Source organism: Chionomys nivalis, chromosome 11 (assembly GCF_950005125.1).
Source record: "Chionomys nivalis chromosome 11, mChiNiv1.1, whole genome shotgun sequence".
Classification (NCBI taxonomy): Eukaryota; Metazoa; Chordata; class Mammalia; order Rodentia; family Cricetidae; genus Chionomys; species Chionomys nivalis.
Window position 1 is genome coordinate 61,817,956 of NC_080096.1, and position 23,384 is coordinate 61,841,339.

Sequence of the window (23,384 nt, forward strand, 5' to 3'; positions counted from 1 at the left end):
GACCAAGCCAGTAAGCAGTCGCCGTCTCTGTGTCAGTTCTTGCCTTGACTTCTCTCAGTGATGGACTATGACCTCTAAGCTCAAGTAAGCCTTTTCCTTCCTTGAGTTGGTTTGTCAGTGTTTTTTTATCTCAGGACATAGCTCAAGTCAGGGAAGCAAGGAAAAGGTGTCCTGGGCCAGTTTCCTAGCTCATAGAGCTAAATGAGGCAGTTGCAGCTTGTCTCCTGGGTAGGTGTGGACCATTCATGAACGAGCTTGGCTGTGCTTTGGCCCTAGAGGCGTGGCTTGACCCCGCCCATCTTCAGCCACTTGCTTATTTCATAAATCATACACATGGCCTTTTCTTATGACTTTTCTAGGTAGAACCATGGAAAACAGACTTCCCTATTTCTCCCATCGTCCTTCAGCCCAAGTATGAAGTTAGTTTGCTTTGGGTGTATTTGCTAGGATGTTTGTATTCAAGAATTGCTATTTGAGTTGCTGGCTTGAGTTCCATTTAAAAAATGGTCAATGAATTTTGTTTTGGAACTAGGACAGAGTTTCTAAATATTTCTGAAATGGCCTAAGCACATTTTGTTGTTCTATACTGCATTTTTATGTGGTGTTCTTAGCACTGACTGTTATAGAATCAAAACATTCAACTCTGAAAAGTGCTGAAGATGTCCAGTATCCTGCAGAAGCAAATATTCAGCCAGGATTTAATTCTTTGTAGAAGAATAAGCACATTCTTCTCATTAGCATGCAACTTTGTTTTCATCTTTATTTTTATGCTTTTAAAAGTATGTTCATGTTTGTGAGTAATTTGTTTGAATGGATGTCTGCCATCATGTCTGCCTGGTGCGTTTAGAGTTCAGGACAGCATCAAATCCCCTGGGACTGGCTTAGAGGTGGGTGCTGGGTAGAACCTGGGTCTTCTGCAAGAGCAACAAGTTTAAGAGAACCGCTCAGTTATCTCTCCAGTCCCTTCATCTTTAAAAAAAATAAAATTAGATGTGTGCTCAAGTGTTGTATCTATTTATTTATTTATTTATTTGCTTTTTCGAGACAGGGTTTCTCTGTGGTTTTGGAGCCTGTCCTGGAACTAGCTCTTGCAGACCAGGCTGGTCTCGAACTCACAGAGATCCGCCTGCCTCCCAAGTGCTGGGATTAAAGGCGTGCGCCACCACCGCCCGGCTTTGAAGCAAGTTAAAAAAGTGATTTATTAACAATAAATGTTTGATTTGTACTTCTTTTTGTTTATCTATCTGTATATCTGGTGTTGCATACAGACATCTTGGGCAAAAAGGGGTTGTCAGTAGAGACAATTTAAGAAGCCTCCCATCTGAAAGTACAGAAGTCCGTGTGAGAGAATGAGGGTCTGTTTATCACGTGACAGTGGGTTAGATGTGGAGATTTTAAAGAACCCTTGTTCATGTGCTGAAGACCACAAAGACCTGGCTCTCCACCGAGGCTGCTGGAGACTGCCATCTTTTTCTAATTTCCTGAAGCAAACAGATGGGTTTTAAATAGCACCACATACCCAAAGGGAGCCTGGCATCAGCTTCCTCCTCCTGCTTACCCTTTCTCCGCCATCAGCCACTGCTGTGGAGTTGGTAGCATGGCTGCATTCTGCTCCTCTGTGCCATCACTTGGGTCCCCTCCTCGGTCCTGTGCTGGGGTCTGCCATGGCCCCGCCGTTGTGCGAGCACCCTGTTTGTATCTTTGTCTTCTCTGATCTGTTCTCCAGGGTGTCTCCCTATCCATTTCAGACACTGATTACATGTTTCTTCCCAGTGTACAGACTTTCAGTGACTGTCCATAGTAATTAGAAGAAAGCCATGTTTCTTGTGACCGGAGTAGACCCGCTCTTTCTTCTTCCAGCTGTCTCCTGCCATTCTCTGCCTCTTTCCCCCTTGGTGTGCCAAGTCATTCCCTACCATAGTGCTCTTGCGTGAGGCTTCCTGACCTAGCTGACTCAGCCGTGACCAATTCCTGAACTTCCCCTCCTCACCACATAGGTCATATTTCCAAAGAGGCTGTGCTGGCTAGTTTTATGTCAGTATGACACAAGTTAGAGCCACCAATTGAGGAAATATTTCCATAAGATGGACTGTAGGCTAGGATGTAGGGCATTTTCTTAATTAGGGTTTGAAGACCAACTTCGTTGTAGGTGGGGCCACCCTTGGCCTAGTGGTCCTGGGTTCTATAAGAAAGCAGACTGATTAAGCCATGGGGAACAAGCCAGTAAGCAGCTCCCCTCCATGGCCTCTGCATTAGCTACTGCCTCCAGGTTCCTGCTCTGCTTGAGTTCCTGTTTTGGCTTTTTTAATGATGGACTGTAATGTAGAAGTGTAAAACAAGTAAACCCTTTCCTCCCAGCTGGCCATTTGGTCACTGTGTTTCATCACAGTGATGATGACCCTAACTTCACATCGGCTGGGATCTCTTCTACACAGCGCTTTGTTTTCTCTTAGCTGTGGTCATTATCTGCATGATCTTGTTTGTTTACATCCTTTCTGTTATCTGTCTCTTCTATCTAATTTTCATTTCAGGAAGCAGCAGTTGATGTAGTTAAAGGAGGAAATGTAGCTAAAGGAGGAAATGAGGCACTGGAAGGGCGACAAGAGTGTTTGATCTAGGCTCCTGCTCATAAGTCATGTCAGTCCTACCTGGAATTGACCCCCCTAAGGAAGACCCTGGTGCTCTGGGCTATGTTCCTTAGCTTTCTATTTTCTATGACAGGATATCTGCAATAAGCCATTAAAGGAGGAATTGTTTATTTTTGTTTTAATCCGTAGTCAGCTGACTCCATTGCTTTTGGGGGCCCAGGAAAGCAGAACATTTAGTGGGGAGATGTGGTGGAACTGATCTCAGGGTGACTTGAAGCTGGGGTGCAAGCGAGGGAACGCTCCCTATGGAGTGACTTCCCTCCACAAGCCTCCACCTCTTACAGGCTCCGCCACAGCTTGATAGTACTTTCTGTTGGCAGCACTGCCTTTGAGGATCGAATGTCAACATATGAACCTCTGGGGACATTCAGGACAAAAACCGTGAATGCCTTCATGACATTCTGCAATGAGCTAGAGTCCATGCCCAGACACTGCTGTTGACAAAGTCTGTTCTCACCTCTGCTTGGCAGCAGAAGCCTGAAAGGGGAGAAAGATGGCTCCGGCCCTCTAGGTGGCCAGTGTATCCTGTAGGAAGGAATCTGTGGTTTGTTTTGTTTTGATTTGTTTTGTGTTTTCAATATTTAACCCTGGCTAGCCTAGAAACATAGGTTCCTCCTTCCTCCAGTCTCCACCTCCAGAGTCTGGGATTACAGGTGTGTGCCCCCTGCCCAGTATAGATAGGTGTGTTAGCAGGTGGAACCTAATCCACTCCCAGGCATTTAGACAAGTTGAGAGATTAACTAATGGCTTGTGATAAAGTCAACTTCAGACAGCAGCAAGCCAAACACACTCTCAAAGTCCATTTGGGGCTGTACATTGGTGTGTCAGAAAGTCCATTTGGGGCTGTACATTGGTGTGTCAGAAAGTTCATTTGGGGCTGTACATTGGTGTGTCAGAAAGTCCATTTGGGGCTGTACATTGGTGTGTCAGAAAGTCCATTTGGGGCTGTACATTGGTGTGTCAGAAAGTCCATTTGGGGCTGTACATTGGTGTGTCAGAAAGTCCATTTGGGGCTGTACATTGGTGTGTCAGATTTGAGAGGCAGTGGCTAGATATGTTAGACGGTTGGGAAAAAATTCAGATACATCTCAGATTCACACATAGAAATTCTGACATAGGAATTCTTATGATGAGCAAGAACTAAGTATTAGAATTTTCTGAAGAGGGAAGATTGTGAGAATTTACAAGTTATCTGCGTCAACTTTTGGGACAATTTGAGCTCAGCAATGGCTAAGAACCGTGGGTATATTGTAGAGCATTGGAAACAGTAGGAATCTTTGAGTCCATGCTGATGGGAGATTAACACATAGAAGGCTGACTGTGATAGAATACCATGGGCAGATTGGATCGGTGTTAGATCGCTTTAGGAGTCGAGTAAGGTAGCTAATGAGGGTAAGTCCAGTGCTAGGAAGCCAAATCAGGATGGCTCTGTCCTAGGTGCTGAGTCTAGGGGCATATTTGGGAGAGGAGTAAGGTAGTCCCGTGAGCTTACATGCTCTTTTTCTAGCCAATTTTTTTTTTTACATTAGTTAATTAAGTCATTGTGCATATGCTTGGGAGTCAGTTCTGTCCTTTCATCCAGGAACTGAACTCAGGTCTACTGGTGCGGTGACAAGCGCTCATCATCACTGTCTTGCTGGCCCGCACCATAAACTTCTTAGTAATTGCCAAACAAAAACAGTCTCAGTGCAGTGGAGAAATGGACCTCGGTGCTAGGTGATTAAAATCAACACCGCTGGAGGGGCAGGTGTTCCAGACAAAATGTCCTGAGAAGGTATGAGCCCTTTCTGTCGTGGGTTAGTCCCTTACCCTACTCATAGAGATCTGTCAGAGAACTTCAGTGATGAAGGCTGTAAAGATGAGAAACAAAGGAAAAAAGACTGTCAATGTTCTAAAAGAGAATAGTATAAAAATCCCAGATTAAGAAGGAGAGTCACGAGAGCCAAGTGCTAGCTCTAGCCCGGAGCTCATACTGCAGGATTGAAAAATGCTGAGAAGATGCCACTGGGTCACCTGACATATGGTACCTGGGTAGTGGTATAAAGCGGTCTGATTTATAGAACCAGGCTGTGGAAGAGGTAAACATGTAATCAGACTTTTTTTTTTTTCTTTTTTGGTTCAACAGCTCCCAAATAACAACACAGAGACAGCTTATTCATTATGAATGGCTTATAACTTAGGCTTTTTCCTAACTAGCTCTTATAACTTAAATTAACCAATATTTTTATTAATCTACGTTCTACCATGTGGGTTTTAACTCTATCTCAGTCCGTATGTCTGACTCTTCCACATCTGGCTGGCTTCTCTGCCTCTCTTCCTCCCAGAGTCCTCTCTGTTCCTGGAAGTCCCACCCTATATCTCCTACCCATCCATTGGTTGTTCAGCTCTGTATTTAACCAATCACAGCAATTTATCTTCACACAGTGTACAAATATCCCACAACATAAACCACACTGACCTGTAAGTATGTCACACCTTACTCCCAGATGGTTCAGAAAAATCAGTTGTGGGATGGCTAGACAGGAAGTGGGGGAAAGGAGGGAGGGACAAAGGAAGAGCAGGTTATAAAACCAATGTGGCAACGTGGCAAGAGAGGTGAATTTTTGGGTAAGTGGCATACAGGTGTTCCTTGTGCTAGTAACCCAGCAACTTAAGTGTGTTAGTTTGCAGGTTTTTTTTTTTTTCTTTTTTGATTTTTCGAGACAGGGTTTCTCCGTAGTTTTTGGTTCCTGTCCTGGAACTAGCTCTTGTAGACCAGGCTGGCCTCGAACTCACAGAGATCCGCCTGCCTCTGCCTCCCGAGTGCTGGGATTAAAGGCGTGCGCCACCACTGCCCGGCCTAGTTTGCATTTTTTTCCAAATGATGTTTTATTAAAAAGTTGCCAGGGCAGAGACTCACATCGGAGCACTGGACTGAGCTCCCAAAGTCCAACTGAAAAGTAGGAGGGATGAGAATATGAGCAAAGAGGTCAAGACCATGATGGGTTCACCCACTGAAACAGTTTACTTGAGCTAATGGAAGCTCATCAACTCCAGCCAGACTGGGAAGGAACAAGCATAGGACCAAACTAGTCCCTCTGAATGTGGTTGACAGTTGTATGGCTGGGGCAGACTGAGGGGCCACTGCCAGTGGCACCAGGATTTATCCCTACTGCATGTACTGGCTTTTTGAGAATCTAATCTCTGTGGATATAAACCTTGCTCAGCCTAGGCATAGTAGGGAGGGCCTTGGACCTTCCACAAAGCAATGTGCCTCACCCTTTCTGAGAAGTAGATAGGGGTAGGGTGGGAGGGTGTCTGGAGGGAATGGGAGGAGGGGAGAGAGTGGGAACTTGGATTGGTATTTTTTTTTAAATATAATAAAAGAAAATAGGGCCGGGCGGTGGTGGCGCACGCCTTTAATCCCAGCACTTGGGAGGCAGAGGTAGGCGGATCTCTGTGAGCTCGAGACCAGCCTGGTCTACAAGAGCTAGTTCCAGGACAGGCTCTAAAGCCACAGAGAAACCCTGTCTTGGAAAACCAAAAAAAAAAAAAAAAAAAAATAATAATAATAAAATAAAAAAAAATAAAAGAAAATAGGGAAACAAAAATTACAGTTGGAGAGATATAATAGAATAAACATAATATGAAAAAAATTTGCCAGGGTGAGAAGGATCAGGTGTGTGGAAGTGCCTCTGGCCTTACTGTGTCCTGCTTTCTTCTGAAGTACTGGATCTGCTTCTTAAAGGGACAGTCTCCTGTTTAATGGCATTCAGATTGCTCATGCTCTGTTAGGGACACTCAGAAGGTAGCACAATCTTCCTCTTTACCATTCTTCCCCTCTGACCTCAGAAGGAACCTGCTGTGTCTTGTATGACTTATTGTTGGTTAGCATTCTCACAGGGCGTCTTACAAATATAAATAGGATGCTCCATCATGCAGCTCTTCCTGGACCGTGATTTTTCACTTACTATGTCTTAGAAATAGATCCACTCCTGTTTATGTAACAACTGAAGAGAATTGAGTGACATAATTGTACCGTATTTTATCTATGGAAGATCACGCGATCAAATATTTTCCCTAAGACTATATGGTAACAGGATCCTTGTCCACGAACATTTTTATTAATTGATTAACTGTGTCGTATATGCATGCGCATGTGGGCACCTTCATGCCATGGCAGGAGTATGGAGGTCTGAGAAGAAGTTACAGGCGCCTCTCTATCGTGTGGGGCCTGGGAATTGAACTCTGGCCTCCAGTCTTGGCGGCCGTCATCTTTACCCACTGAGCCGGGTTTTACCAGTGTGAACTGAAGAAAGAGTATTGTGCTGGGAACTCCGTCCCTTTTCTTTTAAGAGTACTCCCTTTAGCGATAGTTCCAAAGTCTGATAGCACTAAGTCTTGGTTCTGCTTGCTCTTGGTCCCGTGAATAATATTATCCCCCTGCCCCCTCCATACTAGGCCCTTAGCTGTTCTATGAATTGTGGGTAGGTAAGGTATTGGTTAGCATTGGAAGGCAGGGGTGTTGCTATAGCAAGTGATCTGCAAGGTTGATTTTGCAACCATAAAGATACTAGCCAAGTAACATCAATGAACATGAAATAATGAAATAACTTTCTCATCTATGCTAAATAAATTCAGTATATATAATTGTAAATGACTTACCTTTTGCAAATGAATGTTATGTTTTGTGCACTGCAATATACATCTTTTAGAATATCTTTTATGTATTCTTTGACAATTTCATACACGTGCCTACTGGATCTTGACCATATCTCCTCCGAAATGCAGTGCACATTTCATGTGCATGCATGCTCATTCCTCTGTGGAGTCACGATATGTTATGGTTTTTCAAGACAGGGTTTCTCTTTGTAGCCTTGGCTGTCCTGAATCCCTGTAGACCAGACTGCCTTGAACTCATAGAGATCCACCAGCCTCCCTGCAGTGTGAGTGCTTAAAAGTCCTGACTTTAGAACTTCTCCCTTAAACTGCAACATCTCCTTATAAAGTTAACTTTCGTTTTTTTAAAAAAACGTTAATGTGCGAGCAAGGGAAGCTAAAGCCGCACTATCCCAATCTTTCCATGAGAGCGACACCTGGTGGTTGAGTTATAATCTCATCACTTCCCTGGGCTTGTTGAAAATTCCAAAGAATCCTTGTGTGAGCTATTTGCTTTGCTTGGGAGTCACAGCATCCAGCTGTGGAGGATGTGGTTGGTGGCGCTGATACTTGAGCACTCCCAGAAGCCCGGTGCTCCGTTTGGGTGCATCACGATAACCAGCCTTCCCTGAGGTTTGTTTGCGTGTGTGATGGACAGATGGCTGCACTGAGCTTTATTTTTTTTAATTTAATTTTTTTATGTATTGCAAAGACTTTATGACTTTGGAAGTATGCCATCCTCTCTGCTTTACTCCTGGCTGGATCCCCAGAGGTTGTGTGTGTTGGCCAAGGTCACAGTGCTCCCTGGGGCACTGAGGACCTGTGAGTCTGTGCGCACAGTTATGCTTCACATTCATACAACTGTGTGAGAAGGAAATGCAGGGCGAGGTTTCGAGGGAAGAGATGGTGGTTAACATTTGGGAGTATCTCTTTGCTACTTTGTGAGTTCGAGGCCAGCCTGGTCTACAAGAGGGAGTTCTAGGACAGGCTCCGAAGCTGCAGAGAAACCCTGTCTCAAAAACAAAACAAAACAGCCGGGCGATGGTGGCGCACGCCTTTAATCCCAGCACCCAGGAGGCAGAGGCAGGCGGATCTCTGTGAGTTCGAGACCAGCCTGGTCTACAGAGCTAGTTCCAGGACAGGCTCCAAAGCCAGAGAGAAACCCTGTCTCGAAAAACAAAATAAAAAACAAAAACAAAACAAAACAGAGAGACAGAGAGAGCGTTAAGTATGACGAGGGCTTCTAGCGCTGTCTTCAGGAGTCAGCTGGCTCATCTAATTTCGTCGGATGATATCCCCTGCAGCTGTATTGGTGCAACCTGTTTTGAGTCAGGCCTGTCTTCCGTAAGAGAACATTGTGTCACCAAAATCCTTACAGAACTTCTGGAGGGGGTTGAGATTCCCATCATAGCATCAGGAAGTGGAGGATTACAGGGACCGGACTTGTCGCAGGTCAAGGGCAGAATCAAGGTCCGCACCCAGACTGGTCTACCTCCCAAGCCTAAATTGTATTTTCCACCGCCCTCTACTGGCAGTGTGATTAAGTCACTGATGTATATTTATTTATGGTGATAGCGCTCAGAGACAAGCTTGCCCCTTAGATGGTATAGCGCCTGACGGAGCATGTGACCGATAGACTTTCCTTGGAGTCCTACACAGACTTGAAGAGTGCTTTTTGCTGGGGGGTGGGGAGGGAGTTGGTGGGTAGGGCAGGGAGTTGGTGGGTGGGAACTCATTTCATCACGTTGTGGTTACGTCAGTGGGCCCTTGACTCTCCTGATCAGAGATCACCCCGATTCTCCTAATGACTGTCTCCTGTAGGTCTTGTGGGTGTCCGCCATCTCCCCAGGTTACAAATGTTAACACTGGACTGGGTAGAAAGGGTTTGCTGTGATGGAGAAGGAGATGGGGCAGACAGCTCGCGCGAGTGTGCTTGGTTTGTGTCACCCTCCTGCCCTGAAATGATGAACGGTGGTGTGGTGTGGGCACACTCGACACACCTTCCTCCAGGTGTTAGGGCCTCCGTGCCACAGTCATCGAGTGTCCCCCTAAATCACCTCCGCTCATTTCTTTGGCATTGATCAAGGCTCTTCTGTACTTTAGCAGCATTCTCTGGTGGCGACGTGCCGTGCTGTGCGGTGACGTGACGTGACGTGCCAGCTTCGAACTGGTGATGCGCCAGCACAGTTTCTTACGTGTGTGAAGGGAAAAGCACTTTTGTGTGTTTGACTTTTTTTAAATGAAGATCTAGACGTCATTGTGTGTGAATCATGCCTCATGTGTAGGCTGCTTCCGTAGATAACTGAGTCATCTGGGTAAAATATAACCCACCAAAATGAAGCAGCTGCTAGTAAAAATGGACTGTTTGATTTTTTTTTATAGTCCTCCCCCTTTTTTTTAAAAGTTTTTCTGCGATAGGGTCTCACTGTATAGCCAGGGCTGTCCTATAACTCACTTTGTAGGTCAGGCTGGCCTCGAACTCACAGAGACTCAATTGTCTCTTCCTTCAAGTGCTGGGATTAAATAGATATGCCACCATGCCTGGCTATAGTTCCTACATTTATAGAAAGTGGTCATTCCCATCAGAATGATTTAATCTATAGCCCCAGATTTTTACTTTTAGATTTGTGATTTAAAAAAATTATTATGTTATTTGTAAAAATGAACTTTTAAGCATCAGGAGGCTTAAGCCAAATGCTCATAGTCTCAGCACTCAGGAGGCTGAAGGGTGGCCTGGTGGGCAGATCCCCTTGAGCATCAGAGTTCCAGATCTGCCAAGACAACAAGGTAAAGGATGTCTGGAGGGGGAGAAGGAAGGAAGGAAGGAGAGAGGAAGGGAGGGAGGGAGTAGGAAGGGAGGGAGGAAGGAAGGAGTTTGAAGCCAGACATAGTGACTTTCTTTTTTTTTTTTTTTTTTTGTTTGGTTTTTCGAGACAGGGTTTCTCTGTGGTTTTGGAGCCTGTCCTGGAACTAGCTCTGTAGACCAGGCTGGTCTCGAACTCACAGAGATCCGCCTGCCTCTGCCTCCCGAGTGCTGGGATTAAAGGCGTGCGCCACCACCGCCCGGCTCATAGTGACTTTTAATCTCTGTGAATTTGAGGCCAGCCTGGCATACACAGAAAGTTTTGGGTCAGTGGGTGAACCTTTGTCTGAGGTAGTAAGAGCACATTCCTGGGTGACCCGAGAGCCTGCAGTAGCAGGAGGCAGGCTGCCTGCAAGGAGCCTGCCTTGAGCCTGTGAGGCTACGTGCAGTCGTAAAGGTCCCAGGCAAACTTGCTCTTCTGGTGGGTGATGTCACTATTACACGATTAGAATTTTGTTTTAAAAGACAGTGTGGTGTTTTGAGATAAGGTCTTGTAGCCCATGCTGGTCTTGAATCTTCAGTCTTTCTGCCTCAGTCTCTGAGTCCTGGGAATAGAAGTCTCTGCCACCAGCTGTGACTTTAAGTTTTCCTGAGGCCTGTTTCTGTTAACTGAAAGTTTTCATTTTTCCTTAAAAATTTTAAATGTGGTCAGATTTAAAGACCTGTGGGTCAGAGGCTCACCGGTGCTACTTTCTTTTTCTTCCTTTACTCTGTTCTAGAAAGTTGTATTTTGTTCACCGCTAGAGCTAGGAGCAATTCCAGGTGCGGCTTTGGAGCTGGTCTCTGGAGCAGTAGCGTTTATAGCTTGTGATTAAGAGCTCTGTGGTTCAGTTCAGGTCCACAAAGCACTCGCTTTGATTTCTTTCTTTCTTTCTTTTTTTTTTTTTTGGTTTTTCGAGACAGGGTTTCTCTGTGGTTTTGGAGCCTGTCCTGGAACTAGCTCTTGTAGACCAGGCTGGTCTCGAACTCACAGAGATCCGCCTGCCTCTGCCTCCCGAGTGCTGGGATTAAAGGCGTGCGCCACCACCGCCCGGCCTGATTTCTTTATTTTTGAGACAGAATTTTGCTGTGCAGTCTTGGCTGGCCTAGACTTTATTTACATAATAATATTCTTCCATTAGATAGTAGAACTGAAAACGACTCAGAAGAAACCAGAGGACAGTTGGGGTGGCGTTTGAGAGGGAAAACAAACAAACAAACCCCAAAAAACCAGGGTAGGCAAGCTGCCGGCTGGAAACAGTGGGTGAGGAGACAGTCAAGTCTTTGGGGCCACAGGCCAGAGAACCTGGCAGGCTCGGTAATGGAAGATCGTTCAGGAGCTGGATAGCTGTGTTCAGAGAGAGTGAGAACACCCAGAGGGTCAGTCAAGCTGACTGAGGATTTTGACTGGCGTTTGGAAAGGAGATGGAAGGAAGAAGCTATGCTTTCCTGTTGGAACGTGCCATGGCGGATGGGCTTGGCAAGCAGTGGAGCTCTGTCAGGCTCTGTCAGCAGCTGCGCCGAGGCCTGCTTCTAGCCTAGAAAGTCTACATCTCATCAAGGGGACCATTGTTACTTTCAAATATTTTTTATAGAAAAGATTTAATCTTATGTGTATATGTGTGTCTCTCTTTCTCTCTGTGTGTGTGTGTGTACACATGGGTTCACGGTGCCCAAGGAGGCCCAAAGAGGGTGTTGGATTCCGTGGAGCTGGAGTCACAGGTGGCTGTGATCCCCCGATGTAGATGCTGAGAACCAGACTCAGGCACTAGGCACGAGTGGCCCACATTTATGACAGCTGAGCATCTCTCCGGCCCCACGCTCATCTTAGCATCTTTCAGGTGTGATGGACACATTTCCTGAAGAATCTTTTCTTGGCCTAGTGATTGGCAAACCCACATAGCTTAACTCTTAAAGGGAAGAAGAAACAGTATTTCTCTGTGATCTAGAATGGCAAGTCACCATCCAGGGCTAGAGATACAACTCAGTCCCAACCAGAGCTAGAGGTACAACTCAGGTCACCATGCAGGGCTAGAGATACAACTCAGACCCATCCAGGGCTAGAGATACAACTCAGACCCATCCAGGGCTAGAGATACAACTCAGACCCATCCAGGGCTAGAGGTACAACTCAGGTTACCATCCAGGGCTAGAGGTACAACTCAGGTTACCATCCAGGGCTAGAGATACAACTCAGGTTACCATCCAGGGCTAGAGATACAACTCAGTCCCATGGAGGGCTGGAGGTACAACTCAGGTCCATTCTTCAGACCAAAAATCACAAAATAGCTGATTAAAAAGCATCAAAAAGCCAGGTGGTGGTGGCAAATGCCTTTAATCCCAGCACTCGGGAGGCAGAGGCAGGTGGATCTCTGTGAGTTCAAGGCCATCCTGGTCTAGAAGAGCTAGTTCCAGGACAGGCTCCAAAGCTACAGAGAAACCCTGTCTCGAAAAACAAAACAAAACAAAATAAAACAAAAAACCCAAAAACCAAAAAACAACAACAACAAAAAAAGCAACAAAACAAAAAAATAGCCATACTTTACCAAGAAGACAACAAACCCTGATACCTTGACCTTCCCTTTTATAAGGTATTGCAGATCTTTTTTTCTCTGGTTTTTCTTTTATTACTTAAAAAAAAAAATACCAATCCAAATTCTCCCTCCCTCCCCTCCTATTACTCCCCTCCCTCCACACATCCTCCCACCCCACCCCCTCCAATCCTAAGTGAGGGCAATGCACATCACCCTGTGGAAAGTCCAAGGCCCTCCCTACTACATCTAGGTTGAGCAAGGTTTACATCCAAAGAGAATAGGATCCCAAGAAGCCAGTACATGCAGTAGAGACAAATCCCAGTGCCACTGCCAGTGGCCCCTCAGTCTGCCCCAACTGTGCAAATCTTTTTAAATAATTTAACCAAACAACTCTGCTATTACTGTGTTTATTGTGTATGAACAGAGCCAGTGTGAGGGGGAATGTGCCAGGGCACACTGTCAGAGAACGGCCTTGTGGGCTCCCCCCCCCCCCCCCCCCCGCCTTTTGTGGGCTCTGGGGGATTGAACTCAAGTTCTGCGGCTTTGGTGAGCTCATTCGGGTTCCCACAGCCACCGCTCACCATCTGGCAGTGGCGGGTATTTCAGACCTAAAGCAGGGTGCCGCTTCCTCCTTTCACGTGCCTTTTTGTATTTTCTCTTTCTTCCAATTAGTTATTTGCTGAGGAAACAAGGAAGATGATTACAGATTATAAGTATTGTGTACGAAATAAGTCAGCTGATGAGAAATTATAAGTTGCTATTCTTGGTAACTTTAATTAGTGTGATCAAAGACCTGACCTTGAGGAAATGACTTTCCAAGCTGAAACCAAATGAGGAGAGTCAGCCCTGGGCCTTCCCTGGGCCTTGGAGGGAGGAGGGAGTTGCTGAGAAGAAAGAGCTGTGGCTGAAGAAGGGTAGCTCAGAGGCGGATGGGTGGAGGTAGCTCACAGGCGGCGGGCAGGGCTCTGAAGGCTGTGGGAAGGAGCTGGGTTCAGCACAGCGAAAGCTCCTAAAGGGTCTGGGGGGTTGGTGTGTGCAGGGTTAAAGGGAAAAAAGAGGGGGCTCTTGTGTGAACATTGGTGGGAGGTAGGGAGGCCGGTGAGGTGGCCCTTGTAGAGGTGCTGGCAGCTTGGACCATGGTGTCATCGTGCTAGGGGTGGAGAGAGAAGGGGCTTTGACACTGAGCTCTTTGGGAAGCATGCCAAGTAGCCGGGAGGGAGCTGTCACATGTGTGAGTTCTGTGCGCGGATGTGTGTGTCTGAGTGTGGAATGTATGGTACTTGTGAGATGGAGCAGGGGAGAGAAGAGGGGGACGGAGGGAGAGAGAATATGAATATGTGAATATGTTCTGGCTAGTTTTATGCCAACTTGACACAAGCTAGAGTCATCAGAGGGGAGGGCTCCTCAATAGAGAACATGCCTCTACGCTCTTGAGCTGTAGGCAAGCCTGTCGGGCACTTTCTCAATTAGTGATTGACGGGAGAGGGTCCATTGTGTGTAGGGCCACTTTTGGGCTGGTGGTCCTGGGTTCTATAAGAAAGCAGGCTGAACAGGCCTTGGAGAGCAAGCCAGCAAACAGCACCCCTCCATGGCCTCTGTACTAGCTTCCGTCTCCAGGTTCCCGCCCTGACTTCTTTCAATGATGAGCAGCAATGGAGGTGTAAGCTAAACAACCCCTTTCCTCCCGTGCTGCTTTGCTCGTGGTGTTTCATCACAGCAGCAGGAACCGTAACTAGGACAGAATGTGGTGATGCTTTTGAGCAGGTTACTGGCATGCAGCAAGGTGCGTGTGGTGGCGGGAAGCCTAGCTCAGGATGAGAGGCTTGGTGGGTAGAGACGAAGAGATGAAGGCCTGGAGGAAGCTAACATGTACTCAAGGAGAAATTGAAGACTGATTCAGGCATGTCCTGTTATTCACAGATGTTCTACATCAGGGGTGAATGAAACCAAGGAATAAAAGCAAAGTGTGCCACAGGCCACACTTTGAAACAGGCACATGTTGACTGCAGGCTGAATGTTTTTGAATTTTTTTTTTTTTTTACTAGTCTCAATCACAGTAAAAGCAAAGAGAAAGAAATCTCACTCAAATATAGAGATTCTGTGAGTGGAATTCCATCCACTGGGAGTTGTTACTCTGCCCCTGCTCGTTCCTACCCTCTTCCCTATGCATAGACTCACCCTCTTCACATTAGAAGTTCTTCACTCTGGAGAAACTCACTCTACTTTTTATTTCTTTCCAGGACATCTTTGAAGATGCCTTGGAGACCATCTCTTTGTAAGTAATAATATGATAAATGCTATAGTGAGAAATTCGTGGTTCTTGTGTATAAAATGTCAATATTTTAGCAGGCAGTGGTAACATACGCCTTTAATCCCAGCACTGAGGAGAAGGAGACAGGTGTGTTTCTGAGTTCAAAGTGAGCCTGATCTACAGAGAGAATTCCAGGACAGCCAGGACTATTATATAGAGAAACCTTGTCTTGGGGGGGAAAAAAGTCAATATTTCATTTTCATTTTTTTGAGTGTAGTGGCCACTGTCTGGAACAAAGTCAGTGGTCTATAGTGAGAGTCAGGATGTGATCACACTCAAGGAGCTACCTAACTTTCTCAGCTGCATTTTAGTTCTTGCATTGTTAAATAAAAGAAAGTGCTTTCCAGCAAATTGTTTTGTTTCTGCTAATATTCTAAACGTTTTCTATATTATTTACATGATTAGCTTAGTTAATAGATTATTGCTTTTGGTTCGTATTTAACTACATGTTTTTTTTTTTGTTTTTTTTTTGTTTTTTTTTTGCTCTTGTAGACCAGGCTGGTCTCGAACTCACAGAGATCCGCCTGCCTCTGCCTCCGAGTGCTGGGATTAAAGGTGTGCGCCACCACCGCCCGGCTTTTAACTACGTGTTTGAGCCCGAGTAGTCCTTTGTTTTGTTGCGTGTGTGCTTTGCTTTTTTGAGATAGGGTTTCTCCGTGTAGCCTTGGCTGTCCTGGAACTAACTCTGTAGACCGGGCTGGCCTTGAACTCACAGAGATCTGCCTGCCTCTGCTACCACTGCCTGACCTGAGTGGTTTTTGTAATAATTTTAAACGACTAATACTAGATCTAGTAGGACACCATAGTTCGCTACCTCTCCATTGTCAGACATTTAAGCTGTTACTATTTTAAAAACTTTAAAAAAATTTTATGTGTATGAGTGTTTTACTCAAGTGTATATCTGTGCATCACACGTATGTAGTGCCCTCAGAGGCTAGAAGAGGGCATCGAATCCTTTGGAACAGGAATCATGGACAGTTGTGGGCGGCAGTGTAGGTGCTGGGAATTGAACCTGGGTCTTCTGCAAGAGCAGCAAGCGCTATTAGCGGCTGAGCCATCTCTCCAGCTCTAAAAAAAGGTTTAAGTGATGTATGCTTTCATGCATTGAACTTGGTCACGTGTTTGAATTACTAGTTTATGTCTGAACTATTTGTGTGGCCCAGGCTGGCCTCTAACACTTGATCATCCTGTCTCTAGAGTGTTAATAGAGGCATAAACCACCAGCCTGTCTTTCTCTTATGTGGTTATGGATTTTAAATTATATGCATCTTCCATTTGCTATAGTCCACTTAATACTTTTATGTTAGAATTATAAATTTTTATTTTGTTCATTTTATTTTATTATGTTGTTGATTGCCTCTCAGACAAAAAAGAAATAAAAACAAACCACTTTAATCATAGTAAGGATCGGGAAGCCCCTTTCATTTTGAAATGGTCTCAGATTCTAAGAGTCCCTGTACCCTGCCCTGACTTCCCTTATTATTCATTTAGTAACTAGCACGTTACATATGCCATACTGATGAGTCAACATGGATCCGCCTACATTTCAGATCTGAGTGTCCTCTCCATGCCTTGCTGTGGGCTTTGTCCTTAGCTCGGTGTTCTTGCAAAGCTTTGGGAAATTTTAGGAGGCGGGGCACAGTAGCCTTTAGGTCACTGGGGGCATGCTGATGGAGGAAATGATATGGCCCTAGGCTCCCACTTCCCTTTTTGCCTCCTGGCTATCACAAGCTGAATGGCCGCCTTTTGCCCTGCACCTCTATCTACCAAGATGGACCGCCTTGTCAGAGACCCCAAAGCAATGAGCCAGCGAGCCGTGGAGTAAACCTCCAGAGTGTGAGCCCAAATAAACTGTTTGTTATTTTAAGTTGACAGATCTTCAAGATTTGTTACAGTAACAGAAAACCAATGCTGATCATTTCACTGTCTGGTCTTGGCTGACCTGAATACAAATATCAGTGCGTGGACTGTGTCCTTGGAAGAAATTTAAGTTGCTCTTGAGTTTTGTGACTTGTCTGGCAGGAAAACGCTTTTAGGGAGGTGTGGTCAGTTCGAACCATCTCATAGCATGTAGAGGTCTGCCCTAAGTGTTGACCCACAGCTCTCCACCAGCTCTCCTGTGGGATTCTGTTTCTTGGATGAACCATTAGATGCTGGCACTCACGACAGGCTGTTCTTTCCTAGTTTGTGCATACATACTGTTTATGGGGGTGTATGGAATAATTTGTTCATAAAGCAACTGTGACATTCCATAGGAAGAATGTATGTCTTAGGGTTTCAGTTACTCTGAAGAGACATCATGGGGGGACATGTCACATGTATGTCAGAGCAGTTGCAAGTTTAATGTGTTCTCGGCAGTGGCTTCTCATGCCGTAGCACCCTGCTAAAGTTTGAGGAGTTTGTAGGTGTCAGTGGGGTCCCGAGGTTGCATGTGGTGCTGGATATGTCAGTGCACAAGAACTCCTGAGAGATCGACAGACTTGGCGAAGGTGAAATAGGTAGGGATTTTTAGCTGGGTGGTTAGTAGCTTACAATGGAAATAAAAATACTTTGTGAACATCTTTTCTTTCTCACCCTGTTCTTTTCAACCATAAGTTATACATTAGTATGATTTTATAGGGACATTTTTTCATTTGATTTGATCAATTGGTGTTAATGTATTATTTTGTCTATTTTAAGGTTTTAAGGGTAAATACTGACAAGTAATGGTTAGCAGATATTTGGTTATTTTTTTCATACTGGCTGGGTTCATCAGACACTCCTTCAGTGATGACCATGCCAACCTGCATAGGTGAGCAGTCACTGTACATAAAATCAGGTAAAGGTGTCAGGATTTTATGGTACCTTTAGTTACCTAATGGGTCCAAGTGAGGAGCCAGGTTTTTTTTTTTTTTTTTTTTTTTTTTTTTTTTTTAAGCAAAAGTCTGTTTCTATTCCTCTTTACATGGGGGAAGAGGCAAATCTGTAGTAGGAGGCTGTTTGTTTGTTTCCCGACTACCTGGCTGCCCAGACTCCCAAAAATAACTACACAGAAACTGTATTAATCAAATCACTGCTTAGCCCATTAGCTCTAGTCTCTTATTGACTAACTCTTACATCTTAATCAACCCATTTCTATTAATCTGTATATCACCACATGGTTGTAGCTTAACAGCAAGGTTCCAGCATGTCTGTTCCCGGTAGCAGCTGCATGGCATCTCCCTGAATCCACCTTCTTTCTCCCACTGTTCACTTTAGTTTTCTCTACCTAGCTCTGTTCTGCCCTGCTATAGGTCCAAGGCAGTTTCTTTATAAATCAGTGGTAATCACAGCATACTGAGCAGGAATACCACATCAGCTCCCCTTTTCTGTCTAAATGAAAAGCAAGATTTTAATTTTAACATAGTAAAATTACATATAACAAAACCGTATCAAGTAGGAATTACAGTTACAACATTTATATCTACTTTATCTTTTATGACAACTAAGGAAAACTGTAACTATCTGTCCTTCAACTCCATCAAAGACCCCAGAAGGATATAATATTACCTAAGTAATTAGGAAGTGCATTGTAAGCAACTTCAAAACTCTAGAATTGGCAGAGACATTTTGCTGCCTGGACAGTCATCCAAAGTTCCTCTGTAGCATTGGAGCATCCATCTTCAGCCTACAGGCCCATAGTGTCTGGCAGACTTTCCAATGAAGCAGGAACTCTGAAGGACGGTCTTACCTTCTTTAGGCAACTTCAGCCATCATTTTTCTGTGGGTTCTACATGTCCAGTTCATACAGCATACCATCAAGCAGTCCAGGGAAAAGCAGTTTCTTGCCCAAATGGCTAGCAAACTCCATAAGGAGCCTCTTTGGTGCCCATTTTCCTCTTGAAGTTATTGGTGTTGCCAGGAGCAGATGTGTCTCAATGTCATGAAAAGTCCTAAGTTCTTAAAACATTTTAAATGCCGTATTCTGAAAGTCTCTGAAAGATTTGAAGAATGCCTATCTAACTGAAATATATCTCCGTACATCTAGAAAACCTAACTGACATGACTACAAGCTTGACTATTATAGATGATTATCTATTAACCTATATTTCTTAATTATACATTATATTTTTAAATGAGCTGCCCAAACACAATACCTTAATCAAGAGCAGAAATATACATATAACAAAATTGACCTTAAATTTGTATCAATAAACCAAGATTCACACCAATGCAAAACTCTATAGCATATCCCCCTTTAAGTGTGAACAAACATTTATAAACAATATTTGGGAATATGGGAGTAGTTATCTCCAAACTGCTTCCTGCTGTTTATTGGGCAAAGTAATTTTTTGAGGGGTGTTCATGGCAACTTTTCAGGGGGTTTTGGTCCATTAAACCACATTAGTCTGGAAGGATTCCACAGTTTCTCATCCTCTGTGGAAACAAAAGAAAAACCTCTTTTCCAAAGCAACGTGTCCTTAGACTCAAATTTTGACATCAAGAAACCTTTAAAACATATATGTTGGTTTAGCTTAGCAGTCTCTAGAATCAAATGTCTCTTTGCAGTCAAAAATTCAAAGAAAACACAATAATATACATAATTCAGACTCTGTGTATATTCCATCTTTATGTGGCTTATTTTTACTTTATTGCTTTGTAGTATTTATTTTATTATCTTTATTCCTTTAATCTATATAACCTATATTCTGTCTTTTTAAAGACTTTGTTTGAGGAATGGGAGGAGGGGAGGAAGTGTAAATTTTTGAATGGAAAAATAAAAAAAAAAAACAAAGTAGGAACTTAGTTGGATCCTTAGACTTTTGTTTAGAGTATAAAGTATTTACTTCTCTATTCCTGAAATACAAGGTCTGGCTATTAGCCGCACCTGTTGACAATAACCTTGAGAGAGCAGAACTCTGATTTAAATCTAGGTGGGACCTTTGTTTGAGGTAGAGACAGACAATAACCTTGAAGTAATAGAGTTCGAAATCTATGACCTTTGGAGGAGGTGGAAACAGGCTCACATTTTTGGACTTCCACGTATCTCTGGGTATAAACTTTCATATTTAGAAGATAATTTGACAGATTAACACTTAGAAAAGCAACAATACTAGATTCTACCCATTGGGCCCATGATTCTCACACCTAGTAATACAACCCTGGCTGTTCTTTACTTGGACCATAGACTACAAGTCTTGTTTTTGATATTAACAACTTACTACTTATCACATGACTTATTCCTCTGGGTCATATTATATGTGGACCATAAATTATTCATAGATGTTTTAAGAGCTACATGGATATGATTGAGACTCCAATTAGTTTTCAAAATAGCTTCAAAAAACAAAATCCATTAAGAAATTCCATTAGTACTCAAAACTTACTGTGTAGATATCTTTATAATACTCCATTCTATCTCCTTTATACTGAAGCTGCCTGAATTAGTTGTTAATAAGAACTTTATATTTTTACAAAGTGTACAAAAGTAGTTGAACTAATGCCGGGATGGAGTAAATAAAGCAAATGAATAGAAATAAACAGACTGTACCCCACTGGAACCATTGTGTGTAGCAAGGAGCTCTCCAGTTGTCATTGTAACCATGTGACTTTGAGATGCCTAGATTAATACCAGACAATGATAATGCTTTCAATTATGAGGGAACTTGTGAAGCCTTTTTCAATGACATTCTTAAGAATGTGAAAACATGGGAGTCAGATAATATGTTGAAAAGTATATTGATAAGTTTAAGTAGAAGGGAGTTGAAAGTTAATACTACTCTATTATGCTTTTAAAAAGTATGCTTTTAAAGTATGAAATGTTGCAATGAAAAGCTAATGTTAATGTTTTAGTAGTGAAAAGCACTGTTGCCTGGACCCATGTTGGGCAGTTCATAACCAGTAACTCCAGCTCCATGAGATACAATACCCTCTTCTGGGGAGCACAGACAATTGTGCTCTCATGCATATTCCAACACACAGGTGCACACACATATAAAATTATAAATAATGTGATAATGTTCACCACTTATTAACCTCTCTCATCCATCCTTTCTTCTCTTGCTTTTCCTTCTTAATGCCTTATTTACCTGCATATGCTTCTTAAGTCTTAAGCTTTGTTCAAAACAAAACATGTGTTACACATACTTCTGAGCCAGGCTTAATTTGATTAGCAAATCGCTGACATCTCTATTCATTTTTTGAAAGCAATGCATTGTTTGTGTTGGTTGTTGTAGGCTGCTATACAATTTTGGCTTTTTCTTATATCTTAATGAATCAGTGTGATCCTCATGATAGGAGTTGTTCTATTATGAGATGCACTTCAGTATATAGTAGAACACCATACATTTGCAAATGTTCATACATGTAACTGTGAGTAAATTTCTGTAATCTGTCCATATATTATGAATAATGTGTGTGTGCACATGGTCTGTTTATATGCATATTCCAGAGCAAGTAGTACAAAGTTCAGTTATATATCTATATATGAGATGTTCAAAAAACAAACAAAACAAAACAAAAACAAAACAAGACTTTGTTTTAGTTTTTAAAACCATTTATTTCCTTTTATAACTTTCTATATTCTTCCTCTCTCTCCCAAGCCTATGTATATTTTAAATACATGGTGTCTTGTTTAGAGGTCTTTTAAGTCTGAAACTGTCCTATTGTGCATCTGTAATCCTTTTCTGACCAGGACTGCTTCTTAAAATGCTAGAGCGCTTGGCTTGGACTAAGGCTGCTTTGCCTTTTAGCTCTGTCCAGTCCATTATGTTGGAGGTTTGCTCACTGCCTCTGAGACTGCTGGGTGGGAGCTGTTCTCATCACCTCAACTCTGGTAACCAGTTGGCCCATGCTGCCACCTAGTAACTTGCAGCACGCTGCCCACAAACCCCATTTAAATGCTTGGCCTCTTGAAAGAGCCAGAGTTTGCACTGGCAGCACAGCCCAGGAAGCTGCCTTTCAAAACCATTTGGGTTTCTTTTTTTCTTTTTTCTTCTTTTTTTGCTACCGCTGAATTGGGAAGACCTCTCTTAAAGGAGCTGAGGCATGCTGCCAGCAAGCAGAGCCCATCCGAAAAAAATGCAGCTAAACTTTGATTTTTAGTGTCTAGAATTCCTTTCCAAGCCCTCTCAGGTTTTATGTGCATTTAACTAGCACACATTGAAGCGCCAATTTGTAATAGGAGGCGAGGCTGCTTGTTTGCTTCCCGACTGCCCGGCTGCCCAGACTCCTGAAATAACCACATAGAAACTGTATTAATTAAATCACTGCTTGGCCCATTGTCTCTAGATTCTTATTGGCTAATTCTTACATCTTAATTTAACCCATTTTTATTAATCTGTGTATTGCCATGTGGCTGTGGCTTACCAGCAAGGTTCTGGCATGTCTGTCCCCACCAGTGGCTACATGGCATCTCCCTTACTCTAACTTCTTTCTCCCAACACTCACTTTAGTTTTCCCTGCCTAGCTCTTTTCTGCCCTGATATAGGTCCAAGGCAGTTTCTTTATTAATCAATGATAACCACAGCATACAGAGTGGAATTCCACATCACAAACCAATCAATTGCACATTATTTTGTAAGAACAGTAAAACCATTCATGAGAGCAGAGCCTTCTAGAAGCCCTGCCTTGTACCCTGTTACCTGGGGATTGTACTTCAACATAGGAATTTGTAGGTCCACAGATATTCAGACTGAAGCATGCACTGTTGAGAAAATATTCTCAAAGGAGAATGTAAAGATTTGCAGTATACTAAAAAAGATTCCAGTCAAGAGATGGTTAAATAGTTAAAAGAAGATACTGCTTTTTGGCTTCTGTGGGTACCAAATACGTGCATGGAACACAGACATGCATTCATACAAAGCACTAATACACATAAAATGAAAAATTCTTGTCATCACTGAACAGTGAAAAATAACTGCTGTTACTGTTCAAAGATAGACTGAAGGGGTCTTTTAAGATGTATACCTTTGCCGGGCGGTGGTGGCACACGCCTTTAATCCCAGCACTCGGGAGGCAGAGGCAGGCGGATCTCTGGGAGTTCGAGGCTAGCCTGGTCTACAAGAGCTAGTTCCGGGACGGGCACCAAAGCTACAGAGAAACCCTGTCTCGAAAAACCAAAAAAAAAAAAAAAGATGTATACCTTTTCACAAAAAGATGGTTTGTGGCTGCTGTGTTTGTTAGCTCATAGAAAATTCAGTAGTGTCCAGTCTGGCAATGTGGACACTACCCATAGCTGGGGAGATCATTTTAAGTGATGAGCTCATTGTCTTTATACTTCCACTGTCTTCTAGCTGCCTTTCCCCAACACTTCCATCCGTTCTCTTTTCTACCTGTGCTAAAATAAAGCAGATGCTTGAGAATTTCATCCTTTGGAGTGTGTCACCGTTGCTGTTTTGAAAGTTAATCAGCACCTCTGTGACTCTTCTCCCCTCCCACTTTTTTTTTTTTTT

The 23,384-nt window shown here is 43.5% G+C and overlaps 1 protein-coding gene across 1 annotated transcript in view; it reads left to right on the forward strand.

Moving 5' to 3' along the window:
- Positions 1–23,384, forward strand: part of Ttc39b (tetratricopeptide repeat domain 39B) — a 113,113-nt gene that overhangs the window by 13,058 nt on the left and 76,671 nt on the right. Inside the window, exon 2 of the mRNA XM_057783762.1 lies at positions 14,903–14,937. Within this exon, the coding sequence (XP_057639745.1) occupies positions 14,903–14,937 (35 nt within the window). The remainder of the gene's footprint in view (positions 1–14,902; positions 14,938–23,384) is intronic.